This window comes from Mustela putorius, unplaced genomic scaffold (genome assembly GCF_011764305.1).
Source record: "Mustela putorius furo isolate JIRA1106 unplaced genomic scaffold, ASM1176430v1.1 tig00003898_pilon_pilon_pilon, whole genome shotgun sequence".
Taxonomy (NCBI): Eukaryota; Metazoa; Chordata; class Mammalia; order Carnivora; family Mustelidae; genus Mustela; species Mustela putorius.
In genome coordinates this window covers 5616531-5638150 of record NW_025422047.1, presented here as the reverse complement: position 1 = coordinate 5638150, position 21620 = coordinate 5616531, and the positions used below count along the sequence as shown (strand labels likewise).

Here is a 21620-nt window from a genome sequence, read left to right as displayed (position 1 = left end):
GTAGATGCTTTGAGGAATAAACTAGTTTCTACTGATCAGCTTTACGGTGCTGACACCACACCCTTTTTTCTAAATGAAACTCAAACACATCGAAGAATGTGCAAATCTTCTATATGCATTAGACCGTATCTGGCAAGTGCATATAAACAGCTGTATATAATCTATAAACAATTATAGAAGCTGCTTTTTCTTCTGTGCAGCTTACAATGTCCTAATTATAAGGGGCCCCGTAAAGGCATTATAAAAAAGTTTATCAAGAAAAGAAGAAGAACACAAATTTGGGAATATGGTTCCAAGGTTAGAGAAAAGAGCATAATGAAAGAGGAGGACAGGAAAGGGGACAATAGGCAGTTGCCCAAATAATTCTGTAGGGAAAATTACTAATGTACTTTTTGTTTGGCGTACAGGGCTCTTGGTGAGTCCTGGCTCAGATGGTTTCCTACCAATGATAGGGAAGCTCAGATCCACTTCATCATAGATTTTTCTAAAATGTCAAGGTTAGCAATGTGTTAGCAGTACAAACAGAAAACCAACAACCACCTAGCTAGGATTCGTTAAATAATTCAACATACTACATAGTGAAATTGCCCAAAATGGCCTCAGAATTCCCTGCGTTTTTCTTAGTGTTGTACCTTCCCCGTCAGACTCCTAGAAACTGAAATACAGAAATAGTTGAAGAAACAAGTGAGATAATACATGTGAAACTCTTGGTTTGGTGCCTGGAACAAAGAACATAATAGTAGGAGGAATATAGGAAAAAAGAACAAATTTTCTTGATGAAAGGTATTCTCTGGCTCAGAGTGTTTTTTTTTTTTTTTTTTTTTTTTTTTTTTTTTTTTTTTTTTTTAAAGACCTGCTTTAATAAGTCAATCAGAAGGTGACAAAATGTGGATTACACAAAGCCCTTTCTCTTCAGGTGTAGAAACTGCCACAGGCAACTTATAAGAACTCATCTTGGGGACACAGATTTGTGATTCTAATCTCAGAGATACTGTGCCTGGCTTAGTCCTCTGTAAAATACAAGGCCAGGAGTCCATGCTCTCTATGGTTTGCCCCAGATCTTGAATAATTACTCTGTTATCATGGAACGCATTTACCTAGCAAATAGCAATCCAGATAATTTCCATTAAGAAACAACTCCTATTACCCAGAAACTGCTTACCACTGCAGGGAGGGAGTAATCAATATGGTATAACGTAAGAAACCAGATTCATAGACTGGAGACATCATCATGGCAAGGGGAGTTGTATCTTTCTACTCTCCCCTTTTATTTACAACAAACTGGTTATTCATAACCAAAAAAAGTGACCTCATGGAACACCCAGGGGATCTATACCTGCCTGTGCCCAGAAACGAGGGGGAAGCCTGCTCCACCCTATCTTGTCATGATCAGGCAAGAGCAACCCTGGAAAGTGTAAACCAGGTCAGACATGCTGGAAAGATACACAGGCTTGGGAGGTCCCACCAGCTGGGGCACCATGGGAGTGGAGCCAGACCACGTAGAGTTCGGGGGCAGACGCCGAGGAGAATCTTAGGACTCAGCCTCCCTCCCCAGGATGACACTGCAATGCACTGGCTTCCTCCCTCACAGAGGACAGGAAAAGCAAAAGTGGTGAGTGACTGCCCCCCTGACAGCACAGGCTACAGCTGGAGGGACCCATTTCTCTCCAGCAGCACTCAGGTTTCTAAGGAGGGACATCCAGGAATGGGGGAAGGAAGGGAAAGAAACAGATACAAGAATAACAAAAGGCAAAAGGAACACATCCTTCCTCTCCCCACTGCCCCCCCACCTTGGGGTTTCAGGTTTGCCCATGGACCTCTGGGAGTACCCCCACTTGAGGATCCCCCTATCATGCTATGGGCAGCCCTCCACCTCTGCCGCCAGCACTCTAGACACCAGCTTTTTTAATGCACACTCCCAAGTGCAGCACCAGAGCCAGCTAAGGTAAAAAGAAACCCAAAACTTAGCTATATTATGTGGCCACCCTATGAAAACTGAAAGAACTTCAACTGCCAGTCTCTTGAATGGTAACAAAGTAAACAACTTAGAGAGGTATATGCTACTTCAAATACGATGGCAGAGGCACATTTCATGGGACACTATGAAAACTCACGTATCACAGAAAAGAATTTCAGCAACCAAACTCAAAGGCATGGAATATTGGGGTCTAACTGATAAATTCAAAATAGCTGTTATGAAGAGATTCAGCAAGCTACAAGAAACACTCAGGTAATTCAGTGAACTAAGGAATAAAATTAATGAACAGAAGGAGTTCTTTGTCAAAAAGACTGAAATTTTTAAAGAACCAAATTCTAGAGCTGAAGAATTCAATGAGATAAAGAATGTACTAGAAAGTTTAGGAAATAAGGCAGATCAAGGAAAGAACTAGCAACTTAGAAATGACTGTGAAGAGGCAAAAAAAAACAAAGGATTTTTAAAAAGTGAAGAAACCCTATAAGAACTATCATTATGATAGAAAAAATATAGAAGGAAAAAGGAGCAGAAAGCATATTTAGAGAAATAATAGCTTAGAATTTCCCAGACCTGGAGAAGAAATTGGAGCATACACAAGTCCAAGAAACTAATGGACCACCCAGTTATTGTTACTTTTTAAGATTTTATTTGAGCGAAAGAACGAGAAAGAGCATGAATGGTGCAGAAGGGCAGAGGGAGAAACAGGTTCCCTGAGGAGCAGGGAGCCCAAAGCACGGTTCAACCCCAGGGACCCTGGGATCATGATCTGAGCTGAAAGCAGATGCTCAACCGACTGAGCCACCCAGGTGCCACCCGATTATAATGCAATTGTCAAAAGCCAATGAGAAAGGATCTTAAAAATTGAGGAAAAAAAGGAAAACTATGAAGGAACCCCATTAACTCTCAGCAGGTTTCTCAGCAGAAATTCTATAGGCCATGAGAGAGTGAAATGACAAAGTATTAAAACTGCCAGCTCAGAGTACGTCATCCAATAGTCACCTTTCAGATATGAATGTGAAATAAAGGCTTTCTCAGACAAAAACTGAAAGCGCTCACCACTGCTAGACCTGCCTTGCATGAAATGCTGAAAGTAGTTCTTCAAGCTGAAATGAAAACATGCTAAATAGTGACATAAAAGCTAATGAAAGTACACAATACACCAGCAATGATAAGAAACAAGCAGAATCAGAAAGCTAGCTATATTAGAATGAGGTGTTCAACCTCTTAATTGTAGGAGAAAGGCCTTAGGAAAGGAACATTAAAAGGTAACTATAGCTACTATAATTTCTCAATGAATTCACAGCATAAAAAGATAAATTATAATGTCAAAAATATAAAAGGGGGGGGCGCCTGGGTGGGTCAGTGGGTTAAAGCCTCTGCCTTCAGCTCAGGTCATGATCCCAGGGTCCTGGGATAGAGCCCCGCATCGGGCTCTCTGCTCAGCAGGGAGCCTCCCCCCCACTACCGCCTGCCTCTCTGCCTACTTGTGATCTCTGTCAAATAAATAAAATCTTTAAATATATATATATTTATATAAATAAATATTATATATATGGGAAGGAATAATATTTATAATAATAATATAAATAAATATAATATAAATATAAATATATATATATATATATGGGAAGGAATAAAAGAGTGGAGACAGCACTTTATCTTTGGTCACCTATAAAGTTTCAAGATAAAAAGGACTATTTTAATTATGAGATGTTTTACATGTAAGCCGCATGATAATCACAAAGCAAAAAGAATGAAATCTTGCCATTTGCAATGAAGTAAATGGCACTAGAAGATACTACGCTAAGCAAAGTCAGTCAGAAAAAGACAAATACCATATGATTTCACTCCTACGTGGAATTTAAGGAAAACAGAGAGGGAGGCAAACCATTAGAGACCCTTAACTATAGGAGACAAATGGACAGTTGTTGGAGGCGAGGAGGGTTGAAGTGAGTGAGTGATGGGCCTTGAGAGCATTGGATGTAAGGAGCACTGGGTCTTGTATGCAACTGATGAATCACTAAATTCTACCTCTAAAACTAATAATACAATATATGTTAGTTAAATTGAAGTAAAAATTTTTAGGAGACTCAACTCACTATGGAAAATCACACTTTAGAAGGGTAAGCAGAAACAGAGGGAAAAAGGAGATATAAAACAACCAGAAGGCAAGTAAGATGAATAAGATGGCAGTGGTATGTCCTTACATAACAGTAATCATGCTAAAAAAAAAAGGATTGGTTTCACCAGTCAAAAGGCACAGAGCGGCTGGATGGATTTTAAAAAGACCAATTCTGTGCTGCCACAGGAAACTCATTTCGACTCTCAAGACACACACTGGCTCAAAGTAAAGGGATAGAAGAGGATATTCCAAGCAAATAGAAGTCCAAAGAAAATGGAGCATAGCCACACTTAAGTCAAACAGATTTAAAGCCACAAATGTTAACAAGAGACAAACAAGGTCTTTATATAATGGTAAAAGGCTCGATACATCAACATATTACATTAGCAAGATATAACAGTTGTAACATATATGCAACCAACATTGGGCTTCACTGGTGCAATCTCCCAAACAGTCAAAGAAGAATAAACGCCAGTCCTTCTCAAACTCTTCCAAAAAATTGAGGAGGGAACACTTCCAAGATATACAATATATGATGAGGGAACCTCATTATATACCATGACCAAGTATGATTTATCCCTTGGATGCAAGCATAAACAAATATACATAACTCAATGAATGTAATACATCACATTAGTAAAACAAAAGAAAAAATCACATGATCATCACAATAGAGGCAGAAAAGGCATTTGACAAAATACAACACCTTTTTTTTTTTTTTAAGATTTTATTTATTTGACAGAGAGATCACAAGGGCGGAGAGGCAGGCAGAGAGAGAGGAAGGGAAGCAGACTCCCTGCCAAGCAGAGAGCCCGATGCGGGGCTCGATCCCAGGACCCTGAGATCATGACCTGAGCCTAAGGCAGAGGCTTAACCCACTGAGCCACCCAGGTGCCCCAAATACAACACCCTTTCAAAATAAAAGAACAAAAAAACATTGGATATAGAAGGAACATACTTCCACATAATAAGGGCCCGAAACGACAAACCCATAGCTAATAATATACTTAGTGGGAAAAAAGTTCAAACTTTTTCTCAAGATCAGAAACTAGACTTAAGGAGGCTTATTCTCATCACTCTTACTCAACACATTACTAGAAATCTTAGAGTGATTAAGCAAGACAAAGAAACAGCATCCAAATCAGGAAAGAAGTGTAAGTATCTACAGATGATGAGTCTGCATATATAAAATTGCCAAAACAACCAAAACACTGTTTGAACCAATCAAAAATTTAGGTATAGCTGCAGGCTACCAAATCAACATACAGAAATCAGCTGCATTTCTACACACTAAGGATGAAATATCTGAAAAAGAAATAGAACAATCCTATTCACAATAGCACCAAAAGCAATGAAATACTGGGAATATATTTGACCAAAGAAGTGAAAGAAACAAATGAAAAGATATCTCATGTTCATGACCCAAAGAATTGTTAAAATGTCCATACTTCCCAAGGCCATCTACAGATTTAATACAATCTCTATTAAAATACCAATGGCATTCTTTTATAGAAATAGGAAAAAAGCAACCCTAAAATCTGTGTGGAACCACAAAAGAACACAGGTAAAGATCAGACTTCCTGATTTCAAAGTATACTCAAAGCTATGGTAATAAAATCAGTACAGTACTCAGACAAAAACTAACACAATGGCCAAAGGAAGAATAGAGAGTACAGAATCACACCTTGCTTATACAGTGAGATAATATAAGGGTACCAAGGGCACCCAAGGTGGAACGAATAGTCTCTTCAACCAAGAGACTAAATCAAACTTAAAAGTTTTTGCACAGCAAAAGAATTAACACAACAAAAAAGAAATATACAGAATGGGAGAAGATTTTTGCAAACCCTAAACCGGATTAAGGGTTATAACCAAATTATGTAAAGAATTCATACAACTTAATGGCAACAAATGGACAGAAGAGTAAAGAGACATTTTTCTAACGAACACATACAAATGGCCAACAGGTATATAAAAAAGATGCTCGGTACCGCTAATCAAGGAAATGCAAATCATGAGCTATCAACTCACACATGTTAGAATCGTTAGCATCAAGAAAACAAGAGAGCAAGTGCTTGCTAGGATGTGCTGAAAAGGGAAACCCTATGCCCTGTTGGTGAAAATGCAAACTGGTGCAGCCACTATGGGACACAGCATGGAAGTTCCTCAAATATTAAAAGCAGAGCTATCATATTATCCAGCAGTTCCACTTCTGGGTATTTAGCTGAAGAACATAAAAATACTAACTCAAAAAGATACCCTCCCATGTTCACTGCAGCATTATTTACAATAGCCAAAATAAGGAAACAACCCAAGTGTCTATACCTCATCAATGAATGGACAACAAAAATGTATATATACACATACATACACACAATGGAGTATCATTCAGCCATGAGAAGGGAATTTGCAACAACATGAATAGACCTCAAACAAATTATGCTAAGTGAAACAAGGCAGAGCAAGACACATACTGTATGACATCACTTATATATGGAATTTTAAAAAGCCAAACTTACAAAAACAGATTAAAATGGTAGTTACAGGGCACCTGGGTGGCTCAGTTGGTTAAGCCTCTGCCGTCAGCTCAAGTCACAATCCCCAAATCCTGGGATGGAGTCCTGCTTCACCCTCTGTCTCTGCCCTTTCCCCCAGTTTGTGTTCTCTCTCACTCATTCTCTTTCTCTCAAATAAAACCTTTAAAAAATGAAAATAAAAAATAAAATGGTAGTTACCAGGGAAAGGACAGGAAGTACAGACGTTGTTTAACGGTACCAACTTACAAGTGGTAAATAAGCCTGAAAGATATGATGCATGGTACAATGAATGTAGATAATACTGAATTATCATCCTCAAACCTGTTGAGTCCAGAACTTAATTATTCCAATTATTAAAAAGGATAATATAACAATGAAAGGTATTGTCTTTACAATGGCAGTATTACAACATACCACAGTAACATGCTGTACATCTTAAATTTATACTATGTCACAGGTTAGACATAATTCAGTTTAAAACCTGCTGTATATCTTAAATTTATACTATGTCATAGGCTAGACATAATTCAGTTTAAAAACCGCAATAGCCTGTAAGTCAACTGCTCAGAAAATTAGATAATTAAATCCCAGTTTAGGGGGTAGGATAAAATTCTTTATCAAAGGAGTCCATTAGTTTTCAGTGACTTGTTGGGGGGGTACTGAAGACTAAAAGAACTATAATATTCATGACAGTATTCTGAGTCACTGTTTTCATACCTCAGAACTGAGGTCTCTCGCTATATAGCATTCGAAGGTTTTATATCCCCCTCTTATGGTTTATTCTGCCTGCTAGCCATCTTTGATATGATAACAAAAACTAACTGCTGTTTGCACATGCTCACTTGATATTTAACTTGTTATTTTCTATTCAGAGCAAAATAAATGTCTTGAAAATAGTTTTTAATTCTCAGCCACAGTGAACAGAAAATGCCAATCAAGTGTAGTACTTCCAATATTGCAACTGATTTGCTATTCATTGCTGCTTTATTAACATACCTCATCTCCTTCCCTTTAGGAAATAAATACCCTGAAAGCAGATAATGATGCTCTAAAGATTCAACTGAAATATGCACAGAAGAAAATAGAAACCCTCCAACTTGCAAGCAAAAATCATGTCTTAGCTCAAATGGATCACAGTGACTGTTCTTAGCCCGGAAACTGAAGGATCACAATGTGTAGAGGAATGTATCAGAGATCTCTTAAGTAAAATGAGTAACACAAACACCTGGGGAACCTTAGATCAACCAGTTATATAAAAAGGGTACTTTAAAACAGAAAAGCAAGTTACCCTTTTTTTACTTAGAAGACTCCTAATGAGTGAAACTGTCTTCAGTCAGTGAATCAATGGGTAGGAAAGCTGAAGAATGCAGAATTTTTACCATTCACACCATAAACATTTTCCCCCCCTGGGACTAATACCAATAGCTTGATAAATACATGGTCAAGATTTCTGACAAGGTTGTTTCTCCTATGTGGCCTGTGTAGCTACTACTACTTCCTCAGAACTAAAATCCCTGGAAAATCAATTTGCTTCCTTCTGTGGGTTTTCTTTGAACTGAAGGATTTATTTTGTTCCATCCAAAGTTTGCTTACAATGGGAAGATACTCACGTTCCCAAAAGAGATTCACTTCCTCTGTATTCCAGCATTCTTTTCAAATCTGGTTCCCACTTCACTACCTCAGATATCTAATCAATTAGCCTTCTACCACTCCTTCCTCACTAGGCTCATACTCACATGAGGATATCTCACAGTTTTAGTCTCACAGTCATAAGTAGGCAAACTAAAAACCTGGAAACATAGCTAATACCACCTAATACATGACTGACCAGGTAGCAGTTTTTACTGCCAACATGGTATTTGTCCTTGTATATCTACACTGGATAGAATTAGGAATTTATGGCTTTTTGAAAGAGTCCGTTTAACTTTTCATGTGCCATCTTTATCTTTTTTTCTTTGAAGTAACTACTTTGAACTGATTTTGTGCTGTACTGTCTTCACTATTAATATTATTTAGAAATAAGCTAGTTGGATGAGAGGCTTCAATAAGACCTGAGAGTGTGTATATATGTATATATTATGTGTATATAATATCAAGCATGCATGTGACTTGGAATTTTGTTTCTTCCTTTATAAAATATGGAAATGAATTAAACAACTTTGTCATTTACACAAATCCACAAATATAAAGTTAGCTTGTTACAGGATACATAAATTGCTCACAATGTAAAATGTACTGTTAAGCAAAATTACAATTAAGAGTCCTAGGAGTTTTTTTATTAATGAAGGTTAAGGATAAACGGGCTCAGTTAGTTGTCTGGACAACTGTTTACAAACTGCCGATCTATAAAATTTATCACACTCTTGATTTCTCTAAAAAGTTCATATAATCATTTTCTTTTTAAGCGGAACTTACCTTCCATACTTGGAAAACTTGGTACCAAGCCGACTTGAAATTCATATGCAAGCTGACCAACTGCCAAGAACATAATCTCAACAATTAAAAGGTTGAAACCTAAAGCCAGCAACACCAAATCTTATTCAGAATACAAAGTATATATACAGTGTAACTTCCTTGGAGGAGTCAGATCATTTGAGAAGTTTCTTTGATGAAAGACCAGTTTCCATTTGCATACTTCCTTGTACTGAGCTTTAGTGACAAAACTAGTGAGTAGCTTTCAGTTAGTGTTTAAAAGAATTACCTTACATACAAATTTACCCTTTCCTAATTCCAAACTCAGAAATCCCCATAGCAGGCTGCGTAGGTCCATCACCTGGTATACAAGTTAAGATGTACTTTGTCCATATAAGTAGCAAATGTGAATTTATGATAATCTCTAAAATTCATGTTCTTCATTATTATTCTTTTCCTCTGATACAGACCAAAGGTGGTACAGCACAATTTCTTTATAAACATAGACATGTGACACAAATGTTTTCATTCTCCTTACCCTCCATCCAAAATACAGACTTCAGGTTAATTCCTGTGTACATAATCTATAATTCTAGAATTCCAAAGGTCAGAGCTCCCTTAATCAGTTAAATTAATACGGCTAGAGGGTCTCAAGCACTCCAGAATTTACCACTGAAATGAACAGAAAGGAATAGTTTTATCACAACTTTTTGCAGTCCAGCAAGGGCAAAAGACGAATAGCGTGTAAGTTAATATTTGCACTAGCTACATGGGATTAGTAGTATCTACAGAAATAATCTGGAAAAAAATTGTCAAGCCTAGGATACACATTTTTCTGTCTTATAAGGACTTGACTTGAAATAAGTTTGTGCTATATTTATCCATCAAAACAAGGACAAATCTTGTTTTGTCAACAGCAACATCACTTCTCATTTTCTTTGGTAACTGACTTGCCTTTTTACTGACCATTTGTGAATTTCTGTCTAAGGATTATAATGTAAAAGAAATGCAAGGAAAAAACAAGTGTACAGATTGTAAAGGGTTTTTTTTAATACATAATGTAAGCTTTCTTTGTGTAATATTTATATGATAAAAGACATTAGGATCCCTACCAAATAGCTGTCTTGTGTTTCTTCTAGTTCATGAATATGTAGAAGCTTCTCTGGAATTTTTACTAAAATCCAAGCTGACACCACTTCCCTATTCTATTAACCAAACTGGGTTTTCCTGGAAGGAAAAGCAAAGCAACTAATTATTCATTTAAGTTATTCTAAACCTTCTTATAACATGAAGTAACAGTATAGAAATTTTCAACCTTTTCCTTTCTTACTGCATAAGGACTTACAGCAATCTCCAAATATTAAGCCTATAAATACTTAAGAATGGAGACAAATGTAAGGTTGTCTTTCTGTGGCTTTCGTCTTTAATTCAACAGTTCTAAGAAAACTAGCAAGTTTAGAACTTTGAAGTTGTACGTGAAATTGGTTCACTGAAATACAGTTCAGTCCAGTGTAGACCACCCAGAGCAATTCATTTGTGTTCATGACTACTTAGAGTGATTAAGAGGTAGCTATGACTTCCTCTTAATCCCAGCCAACTTTTGTTAAACCTGACCAATGAGGAGTGGGGGTAAATTCAATCATTCAAATTCCACTATGGAATGCATTCTGGTACATTCAGATGTGGGTGTATTTATCATTTTGGCAATTCCTAACACTTCATACAAATTAAGTCACACTGACAACCTGACACTGAAGGAGAGAGTAAACTGCCTCCTTTCTTCCATCCCCAGATTCCATCCCAAATTAATCTATCCTGTGCTCCTTATAAGGTATAATCTCATTGCTCAGAAGATTCCCTGGTCATCATACCTTTTTTGGATCATCATACCTTCTCTTGACATAAATATAGGTAATTAAGCATTCTTGTTTGAAAGGTTTTTTTCTCTTTAGTGAACCAAGGTTTCCCTGATCTACAGAACACAAGGCCATAGGTTCAAAGAAAACACCTGGTCCCTTCTTCTACTGAGAGCTATGTGTAAAATAGATGGGGACACATATTCTTTATAAGGTCCAGGTAAGAGGTTAGTTACTTTAATCCAGAATTTCTCAGTTAAGTCATGTCTGTAGGTGCTATTAAGATACCAAAGGCTAGACTAAGGCAGGGAGGAAAAAAAGGGGGGGGGGAATGAGGTAATAGGGGAAAAATGAAACTGAGATCTAGGCAAAAAGGAATGAAGAGGAGGCCCATAAAAAGGTTTAGATTGTAGGAAACTGTAAAGTACCATTCATCATACTCTGCATTTGTACTGCAGTCAATTTATAAAGCATTTTCACATTATGGCTGTTGATATCAAAGCCCCAAACTGCCTACTGCTAGTCTAGATACTTCTCAGCACACTCTTCTACAAAACAAATTCTTCTTAAAAAAGAGTATCATGAAAAGCCTACCTTCCAGGGAAGAATAAGATATTAGGGTCTAGATCACCCTGTTTTTTATTTGAGTGAAGTTTATAGGAATATGTAAATAGGAGTGGTTCCAGCTCCAATAGGATTCCAGGAATGATAAATCAGGTAAGATTTACAGTGAGTATAGTGGGTAACTCAACAGCACTCCTATGAAGTTACAAGGAAATCTTACAAAAATGGATAAATTAATGTTTCTGCCATTGTTTACTACAAACCTTTAGTGATGAAAGCAGTTGTAAACCCCTTCTGTATCAGCAACTATACTCCAGTAGTCTTTGATTACATACTTTTAAAAATTATTTATTTTTCAGAGTTCATAGCTATTAAAAAGAATCCTTTTTTTCCCAACTATCACAAATTAAATTAAGTATCTTCATTAAATATAAACACATTTTTAAAATCTACTTTACAAATAATCTAAAGTTTTTTTTCCTATCCTGAACAAATTCCTTTAAAGAGTTAGCTTGAAAAATACACGGCAAAGACTGCAGTATATACACAATATCTAAAGTTTTAACATTATTTTAGATTTCACTACAGGGTTTACTTTATAAAGCAAAACAAAACAATAACAATGAAACTGCCAAATATCAAATACCATGTGTCCACTGGTAAACATCTTTCTATCTGTTGAGTTTGCTAGATCACAAAAAGTTGTTATGCACAGGTCAACCAAGAGCCCACACTGAGATACACATTTTACAGTGGGAATGAAAAAGTGTGTGTAACTATCTTATCTAACTCTCTATACTAAGAGAAAAATGTGTTACTTGGACCACTTCACAACAAGCCCTCAATAAATGGTACTTGAACTCAAGTCTTTATGAAACGATCTGAGAAGAGTGCAAGTGTCACCATTCCTCATTTGACAAATGAGGACAAATCAATCCTTGAGAACTATGGTCATTTCAGCCCACAGTAACCCCTGGGTTAGTGCCATGATTCAAATTCACAACTCTTGATCTCCAAACCTGCTCTAACCACCAAAACATATGTAACCATTCCCTGACTCTGTTTCCCAAATTGAGCTTATGAATCAGAATTTCCAAGGGATGCCGAGATCCTACCTCTGATGGACTGACACTGGCAATTACTGCCCTAATCTTGAACAATGTAGCTCAGCCTGCTTTTAATATTCAAACACCTAAGGTGATGGCACAAATGATGAAGAGACGGGTTTATATGAAGAATATTTTTTACACCACCATGTATAAAATTATTACTTGTCCTCATCCCTTTAGAGTAATTCTGACCTCAGTCTTTAACTTTGCTTTCTTAAACAAAATCACAGACTTCAAATCCACCTGGAAAATAAATCAAATATGCATAGCAAAAAGCAGGCTTAAGCTTCAGTTAATGGACCTTTAACAGAAACCCTGGTCAGAAGAATTGCTGCCTATAAAAGAACAAACAAGTCATGACAGCTATCTATTGAACACAACTATTAGATCAGTCCCGTTCCCTATTTCATAAAGTATAATAATCAAATACAAAACACAGCCACAGGAATACAGATGAGGCAATAGTCTATATTCCTTTCCATTACAAGTTGGGTAATTTATGTTTCAAACCTGAATAAAATACAGGTAACAATCTAAATTCAATCATGACAATAAAATACTTTCCATTTTCCAAGTATGATGGTAATAAATATTTACATTTTTAAAAATAATTTTTGCTCATTTTTTGTTTTTTAAAAAGACATGCTCAGGGGTACAGAATATGGAAAAAATCATCACTCTAAGAGATCAAATGGTAGTATAAAACAATACTCTTACAGATTAACCCAATTCAAGAATGGTATAGGGAATCTAACATGGTGTTTACTTCAAAAATGACATTCAAGTATGTTATCTACAACACTATAGCTAATGTCTCTGCCAAGAAGTAAGCACTGCTATCTAATTTTGGTAGATTTTAATATCTTCTATATCCACCGCCACCTCCTCCATATGGATCTCCATAACCTCTTCCACCATAGCCCCCTCTTCCACCGTAGCCCCCTCCTCTTCCACCATAATCTCCCCTCCCCCCATAATCTCCTCTGCCTTGGAAACCTCCTCCTCTACCACCCCCTCCCCCGCTTCCTCCCCACCCTCCTCCTCCACCACCTCCTCCTCCACCACCTCCCCAACCTCCCCCACCTCCCCAACCACCTCTTCCACCCCCACCACCTCCTCGACCACCCCCACCACCTCCGCCACCCCAACCACCCCTTCCGCCGCCATCTTGTCTCTTTTGCCAAGGGGGCATTTCAGGGGGTGGTGGTTCAATTTCATTTGGCCGTCCTCCTCTGTCAGGCACCCTTCCCATCAACACCTGTGTGAAAAAACACTGTCTTTCAGTTTATAATATTTTAGAACTTACAATTTATATAAAGGATTCAAGTGATATTGAACTTTTTCTAATGAAGAAACAGAAGCCAAATATTTAAGGACATGAAAGCATCAGACATGCAGCATGAATTAATACTGAAAATAGAAATGTAATGTATGACAAATTCCTCACAGTGTGGACTACTTTTAAACAAGCCAGGGAAGGGAAGCCTGGGTGGCTCAAGTCAGTTAAGCATCTGCCTTCAGCTCAGGCCATGATCCCAGGGTCCTGGGATTGATTCCATATCGGCCTCCTTGTTCAGTGAGGAGCCTGCTTCTCCCTCTGCCTGCTGCTCCCCCTCTTGTGCTTTCTCTGACAAATAAAATTTTTTTAAAAATTAAAAAAAAATCTGGGTCCTCCTCTCTCTCTGCCTGTCTCTCTGCCTGTTTGTCATCTCTCTCTGTCAAATAAATAAATAAAATCTTTAAAAAAAAAAAAGGGGGGGCGCCTAGGTGGCTCAGTGGGTTAAGCCACTGCCTTCGGCTCAGGTCATGATCTCAGGGTCCTGAGATTGAGCCCCACATCGGGCTCTCTGCTCAGCAGGGAGCCTGCTTCCTCTCTCTCTGCTTCTCTCTCTCTGCCTGCCTCTCTGCCTGTTTGTCATCTCTCTCTGTCAAATAAATAAATAAAATCTTTAAAAAAAATCTGGGGAATATTGCTGAAACTTAAGGGCTTGTTAATTTTCTCTTGCTCAAATTTGTTTCCAAATTCTGTAACAAATGCAGTACCCACCATAATAAAATATTTTTAGCAAAATAATTTCAATATACATAAATTATATACCCTATATTCATTAACCTTGTATCTATTTATACACAACTCTGGACTTTCCACTGCCATTCATTTGGTCATGGATTATCCAATAAAAAACTCTACACCTAAACACATGTTATTTTAAAAGTATTAAGTATTGTGCTCACTTCGGCAGCACATATACTAAAAGTATTAAGTATATATGGTAACATGTGAATTTAAGGAGATGTTAGAGATGCGTATGACTATAATCCAAGGTATCCCTCTAAAGATACAGGGATTCTCAATGAACTATTCCTTTCTTATGAAACTTAAGCTCACTAATTTTCAATGATGATACTAGATACTATATATTATCATAGAGAAAATAAAGTCTCGATAGGCTCTTTTAACCATGCTTCACAATACTTGAAGGATAAGCCAGGAAGAGTTTGATTTTAAGTCCCCAGCCTTCTGTAGAAAGGGGCTACTTTATATGCCCATAAATACAGACTGACAGTGCTAACAAAGAAAGCTAGGAGACTAGCTTCCTGCTTGTCTCTTTCAGAAAAGAAGGTAAAACGGTAACTGCCTCAACCAAAATGACCTACAAATCGGTTTGATTCTACTTCCATTGATCCTCTAATCAAAACCATGTTTTAGTAATTTATGTCATAAATTAAAGACAAAAAGCACAACATCCTTACTGTGGGGCAATGTTGGAAGAATGCAAACATTCTCTTCAAGTCACCAATAATATGTCCTAATTACCAAATGCAAAAAAAACAGCTTTTCTTGGTGGTTATTTTTATTGGTCTCTCCACAAAACCAAGGTGCTATGTTGGTGACCACATGGGGACACTGCTCCAAGAACTGATAAAACTGCCTTCAAATAGACTACAAATTATAAACTTGGAAAAGAGATGGGCAATGTCACTTAAAGTAGAACTCTTAATCCCATCAGACTAGACCATGACCTGATAGAAGATACTAAGTAACATATTTAAAGACAGAATAGTTTCAAAAGGCAGAGGAGGCTGATCTAAAATAGAAGAGGAAGGAACAAACACTGGTGACTAACTTAGCAATAATCAACAAGTCGACTTTATATACCAACACCCCAATAGCAAGATATACTTTATCAAGTACACTTTTTTTTTGCTGAGTAACAATGTTTCAAAATTGCCCAAATCCCTTCTTTTTGCTCTAAATACATAAAGTGCTCTAAATACAGAGCACATGCCAATCAAACTGACAAATCTAGATTACTGCCATCGCTGCTGTTGTAAAAAATTCAATCTCTTTGAGCTTGTTTTAAAGCAATGCTGGAGAAATAGATTTATACTCATCAGAAAATGGAACCTCCAAAAGATTCACTAACCTACCCAAGGTCTATGTAAATGACAGAACCGGAATATGAATCCAGACCTATAGGTCTCCAAAGCATGTACTCTTCCTTTACACCAAGGATAAAAGGAACCTGTCAGTACCTGAAACAACTACTGCAGATTTTTACTGACAAAAAATAAATACATTCTTGAAAAGAAGGCAAATAATTCCTGCTAAGGTTACTGATAAAATCAATTCTTAATTACTCTAATTCAAATAAAACTGTGGTTCAATTTATGAACATGGAGATTCAAATGAACATGCACAAGCAAAACATAACTAAGCCTGGATGAACTGAAATAATTTTGCCACTTTATGTTCTAGAAGTTTACCAGGGTGTAAGAGAAAAATGGATTGAAATCAGTAAAAACATCAAATGAAGATATAAATTCATTCTCCACCATACTGAAAGAAAAACCAACCTTATTAATGGCACATGCCGTCTTCTCTCGGCTGGAGCCACTACTTGTTCTAATGATCTTGGACAGATCTTCACGAGCAGCAAGCAGATGTGCCAGTGTAATCGTTGTCTTGGGTGATAAAGCATAACGCTTAGGCTGGTAAATTCTTGCTATGTCATCTGTTTTTACCTAAATAACCAAAGAAAGAGGAAAAAAGAGCCAAAGAACATTTCAATAAAAGAACAATGGCAATCATCATCTTCAGAAAGAAGAAATAATAAAGAGATAACGCAAGAAGAAACAGAAAAGAATAAAACATTTAAATCTCATCATTTGTATGAAAAAACAGACCAACAGATGCCAAATAATATATAATTACCAATAACAAGTCATTAAAAAATAACACACAAAAAAGATTCCATCAATACTAGCTAACAAAAAAATACTTAAAAATAGCTTTAACCAAAAGCACATATAGGACCTTTAAGAAGGAAACATTAGCAAGGCTTTTAAAAACAAAAAGAAAACCTGAATCCACCGTAAGAATATAGCTTACAATTTACAAATAAAAGTTACATGCATTAATATTCCTAGTAGTAGTTAATACAGGAAAAAATGTTTAAAATAAGAAATTATGGCATCATTATATGATAAAATATAATGCAGTCATAAACAGGATACTGAAAGGAAGTACTGCTACATTCAGTAACAATGGATAAACCTTGAAAGCATTATGCTAAGCTATCAGACATAAAATGCCACATACTGTATGATTCCACTTACATGAACTGTCAGAATAGGTAATCCAGAAAGAAAGAAGCAGATCACAGTGGTAGTTGTCAGGGGAGGGAGACAGGGAGTATTGGGAATGACTGCTAATAAGTACATGTTTCTTTTTAGGGTGATGGAAATGTTTTGGAATTAGACAATAGTAATGGTTACCAAAATATAGTGAATTTACCAAAAACCACCCAATTGTGCACTTTAAGATGGCAAGTTTTATTGCAAAAAAATTAAAAATTAATTTTTTAAAAGAGTTTCTATTTATTTGAGAGAGAGAGAGACAGTGAGAGAGCACACGCACAAGTGGAGGAGAGGCAGGCAGAGGAAGAGGGAAAAGCAGGCTCCCAGCTGAGCAGGGAGCTGGACATGGGACTCAATCTCAGGACCCCAGGATCATGACCTGAGCCGAAGTCGACGCTTAACTGACTGAGCCACCCAGGCGCTTCCTAAAAATTAACTTTAAAAAGAATATTAAAACCTTTAGAGGTATGGGACAATGATCAGAATACAGTGGAAAAAAAGTAAACTATATAATTATACTCAGTCTTATCTCAACACTAGCAAAATAATGAAGAAATCAGACTAATAAACATATATAATCTTTCCAAAGGGCAATTCTAGATAGAGTATGCATCAAAACATTAAAATTTATACATACTGTTTCATCAAGAAATTCCATTTTAAGAATACATCATGGACATGAACAAAAATTTAACTGCTGAGCATATCATTAGAAGGTCAGACAAAATTAAAGAAAACCTCAGTATCAATACAGTATACTTATATGATAAAATATTCTACAAAGAGTTTGAATGCTGTAGAACAATATTTTATGAGTTGTTCAACAATCTCAGACACATGAAATGGGGTGAAATGACGATATATTAAATTTAACAAGAAAACTCATGTATAATTGCATGTATTCATATAATTAATTGGAAAGGATCAACTGAGAGGACAAAACTGACCTAAAATAGCCTAAGAAGAAGAATTTTGAGAAATCATCCAGGCTAAGGAATAAAGAACAAAAAAGACAATTTTTGACCTAAACATGATGAAAAAAAGACCAAGATGAGAAGATAATTATCAAGGTATTGCCGAAAGGCATATTTTCTCAAAGTCTCCAACTTTAAGACTAAGAAAGAGTCAACACGTCTACAATGTTTTAAATGGTGTTGGAATGAACTGTCCCTCTTAATTTTAAAACAACATACCAAAACCCATTTTGGATTTCTGGGTAAATTTAAGGACAATAGTGAAAACATCCTAAGTTAGCATGTTAAGACACCTTTAATGCACTACATTTCGCAATTTTCCTTATATTCTCAAATTCCTTTTTCCCATTAAAATTCTATCAGGTTAAGGGGTACCTGGGTGGCTCAGCCACTTAAGTGCCTGCCTTTGGCTCAGGTCATGATCTCAGGTCCTGGGATCAAGGCCTGTATCAGGCTCCCAGCTCAGCAAGGAGTCTGCTTCTCCCTCTGCCTCTGCTCTTCCATCCCACGCACACTCAGTCACGGGCACACTCTCCTTCTCTCTCTCTCAAATAAATAATCTTTAAAAAAAGAAAATTCTATCATATTAAACTGGAGAACCAAATACATAAAGCAACTCCATTTAAAGTTACCAGAGGTGAATAAAATTGGTATCTCCCAAAGATCTGAACTTTATTCCATTTTTGAGGTCCCCAATCATGTCATCTACTTCTTTGTTAACTCATAGCTCTTAAGAGTATCTTAGAGTATCTGGGTATCTTGCATACAACAGTCACTCCAGTGACATGGACACACACACACACACACACACACACTCACACATTTCTGGAATTTATCCTGGTGCACATGGAGAACACAAACAGGCTTACCCCATCTGAGAAGCTGATTAGATATCGTGGATACAGAGATCTTCCAAAAATGTTCTATACCTGATCATATAGGATATTGAAATGCTCATCCAGAGCCAGGTACATCATAATGCCTGACACATATGAGGTGCTGAATAAATGTTTATTGAGAGAAAAGACATGAATGACAGTCTACAACTCTGCCTTATAGATATTCGATTACCATGATAAAATTTTTTTCTCAGAGGAGGGTTCAGACAGTGGCATAGAGGATCCCGAAACTCACATCCTCCCCTGGTCAAAACAAATACACAGATACACAGATACATGAGGAGTAAGTCCCTCAGAAAAAGCTCTGAAAACTGAATAAATAGAGCCTCCACAAAGAGGAACTAAGAGGCAGCATCAAGAGAAGTAGGAGTGGCGGAGACCTCCTTTCACCAAGGGGGAAAAAAAACCAAAAAACCCACACCAGGCACAGCCATCCACAGTTGGGAAAGAATCTCAAAAACATGGAATGTCTCCCTGAGGAGTGAAGGGTAAGAGCTCAACAGAGGCACTCCAAGAATTATATCTGACACAAGAGAGATAAGCCCCCCACAAAGTTAGACTTTGGAAACAGAGATTACAACCAGGAAAACCACTAAGCTACAAAGAAGAGAAAATCTGTTCTTTAAAGGGCTCACTGAACCCAGAACCCAAAGATAAAACACAGGTTGGAAAAGAACCCAGAGCATGGGTAAACGTGTCCACTCTCTAGTCCTGGGGGTGTCTGGCAGGCACAGAGAGGCAAGCAATTGTTGAGATATACTCTAGGGATGGAAACACTGTTATGTGACAGTTTTGAGATCACATTCTACTTTGTTAGTGTTGATGCTTGCAGGCGCCATCTTGGAACTCTCAATCTAACGTGCTAATGCTGGCAGTGCTCCACTGAGAGCCTCATTCACAGGCAGAGTCCCATAAATAATGGAGTCCCATACACAGCTCACACAGACAATGCCCCTTGAGCAGGTGGCACTGGTGATCGGGAGGAAGTGCACTTCTGGACCCCACAGGACATCATCTACACAAAGCCACAAAGTCCTTTAAGACTGGGAGAAGCAGCCAATTTGCCTAATACATACAGAGAGAGTCAGACAAAATGAGGAAACAGAGAAATACATTCCATATGAAATAAAAAACAAAACCCAGTAAAAGATCTTAATGAAACAGAAGTTATCTATCTGAAACAATTCAAAGTAATGGGCATAAAGATGCTCATCAACTCAGGAGAAAAACAGGTGAAGGGAGAATTTCAACAGTGTAAGCCTGTACCAATCACAGCTGAAACACTCAATAAATGAAATAAAGAAGATAGGAGGGAATCAAAAGCATATTAAATGAGAAGAACAGAGAGTGACCTGGAAGATAAGGTAGTGGAAATCACCTGCTCACAACACAAAAAGCAAAAAGAATTTTTATAAAATGAGGATTGTTTAAGGGAACTCCAAGGCATCAAATGTACCAATATTTGCATTATAGGGGTCCCAGAAGGAGAAAAGAGAAAAAAGAGAGGCAAAAACTTATTTGAAACAATAATGGCTGTAAACTTCCCTAACCTGGGAACGAAAGGGACATCCAGGTCCAAGAAGCAATACGAGTCCCAAACAAAGAGATCCATACCACAACATATAAGTAAAATATCAAAAGCTAAAGATAAGGAGAGAACTTTAAAGACAAGAGAAAAAACAACTAGTTATATACAAGGAAACTCCCATAAGTATATTCATAAGTATATTAGCTGATTTTTTTCAGCAAAATTCTTGCAGACCAGAAAGGAGTGACATGATCTATTCGATGTGCTGAAAGGAAAACTTAAAACCAAGAATATCCAGCAGGGTTATCATTCAGAATTAGCAGGGAGGTAAGAATTTCCCAGACAAACTAAAGCTAACAGAGTTCATCAACACTAAACAGATCTTATAAGAAATGTTAAAAGGATTCTTTAAGCAGAAATGAAAAGCCATGACTAGAAATAATATATAAAAAAAAATCTCACTGGTAAAGGCAATTATATAATTAAGGTAGTGGATCAACCATTTATAAAGCTAGTATGAAGGCTAAAAGACAAAAGTAGTAAAATCAACTATAACTACAGTAATTTGTTAAGGATACATAAAATAAAGTGATATACTGTATGATGCCAAAAACATACAATGTTGGTGGGGATGGGAAATAAAAAATGTAGTGCTTTTAGTATGCATTCATCAACTCATTCCAAGTGACCATCAACTTAAAACAGACCATTATACACATAGGTTGTTATATATAAAATTCATGATAACCAAAACCAAAACCTATGATACACAAAAAATAAAGCAAAGAGAAGCTAAACATAAGACTACAGAAGGGCATCAAACTACAAGGAAAGAGAGCAAAGCAAGAAGAAAAGACAGTGAAGAACTACAAAAAAAACTGGAAAACAATTAACATAATGGCAATTCTGGCAAAAATGGCAATACACATATCAATAATACTTAAAATGTTAATAAAATAAACTCCAGTCAAAACACACAGGATGGCTGAACAGATAAAAGAAC

At 36.9% G+C, this 21620-nt stretch overlaps 2 protein-coding genes across 4 annotated transcripts in view; one reads left to right on the top strand and one right to left on the bottom strand.

Annotated features, from left to right (window-relative positions):
* The window catches only part of RASGRP1 (RAS guanyl releasing protein 1), an 84789-nt gene extending 76001 nt beyond the window's left edge, over positions 1–8788 (top strand). For all 3 annotated transcript variants that reach the window (XM_045067961.1, XM_045067960.1, XM_045067959.1), the window contains one exon: positions 7650–8788. In XM_045067961.1, the coding sequence (XP_044923896.1) occupies positions 7650–7784 (135 nt within the window). In that variant the 3' untranslated portion in view covers positions 7785–8788. The remainder of the gene's footprint in view (positions 1–7649) is intronic.
* Positions 8789–13023: 4235 nt separating this feature from the next.
* The window catches only part of FAM98B (family with sequence similarity 98 member B), a 35816-nt gene continuing 27219 nt past the window's right edge, over positions 13024–21620 (bottom strand). Inside the window, exons 7-8 of the mRNA XM_045067963.1 lie at positions 16434–16601; positions 13024–13833 (exon numbers count right to left, since the gene is read on the bottom strand). Coding sequence (XP_044923898.1) covers positions 13432–13833; positions 16434–16601 — 570 coding nt within the window. The 3' untranslated portion in view covers positions 13024–13431. The remainder of the gene's footprint in view (positions 13834–16433; positions 16602–21620) is intronic.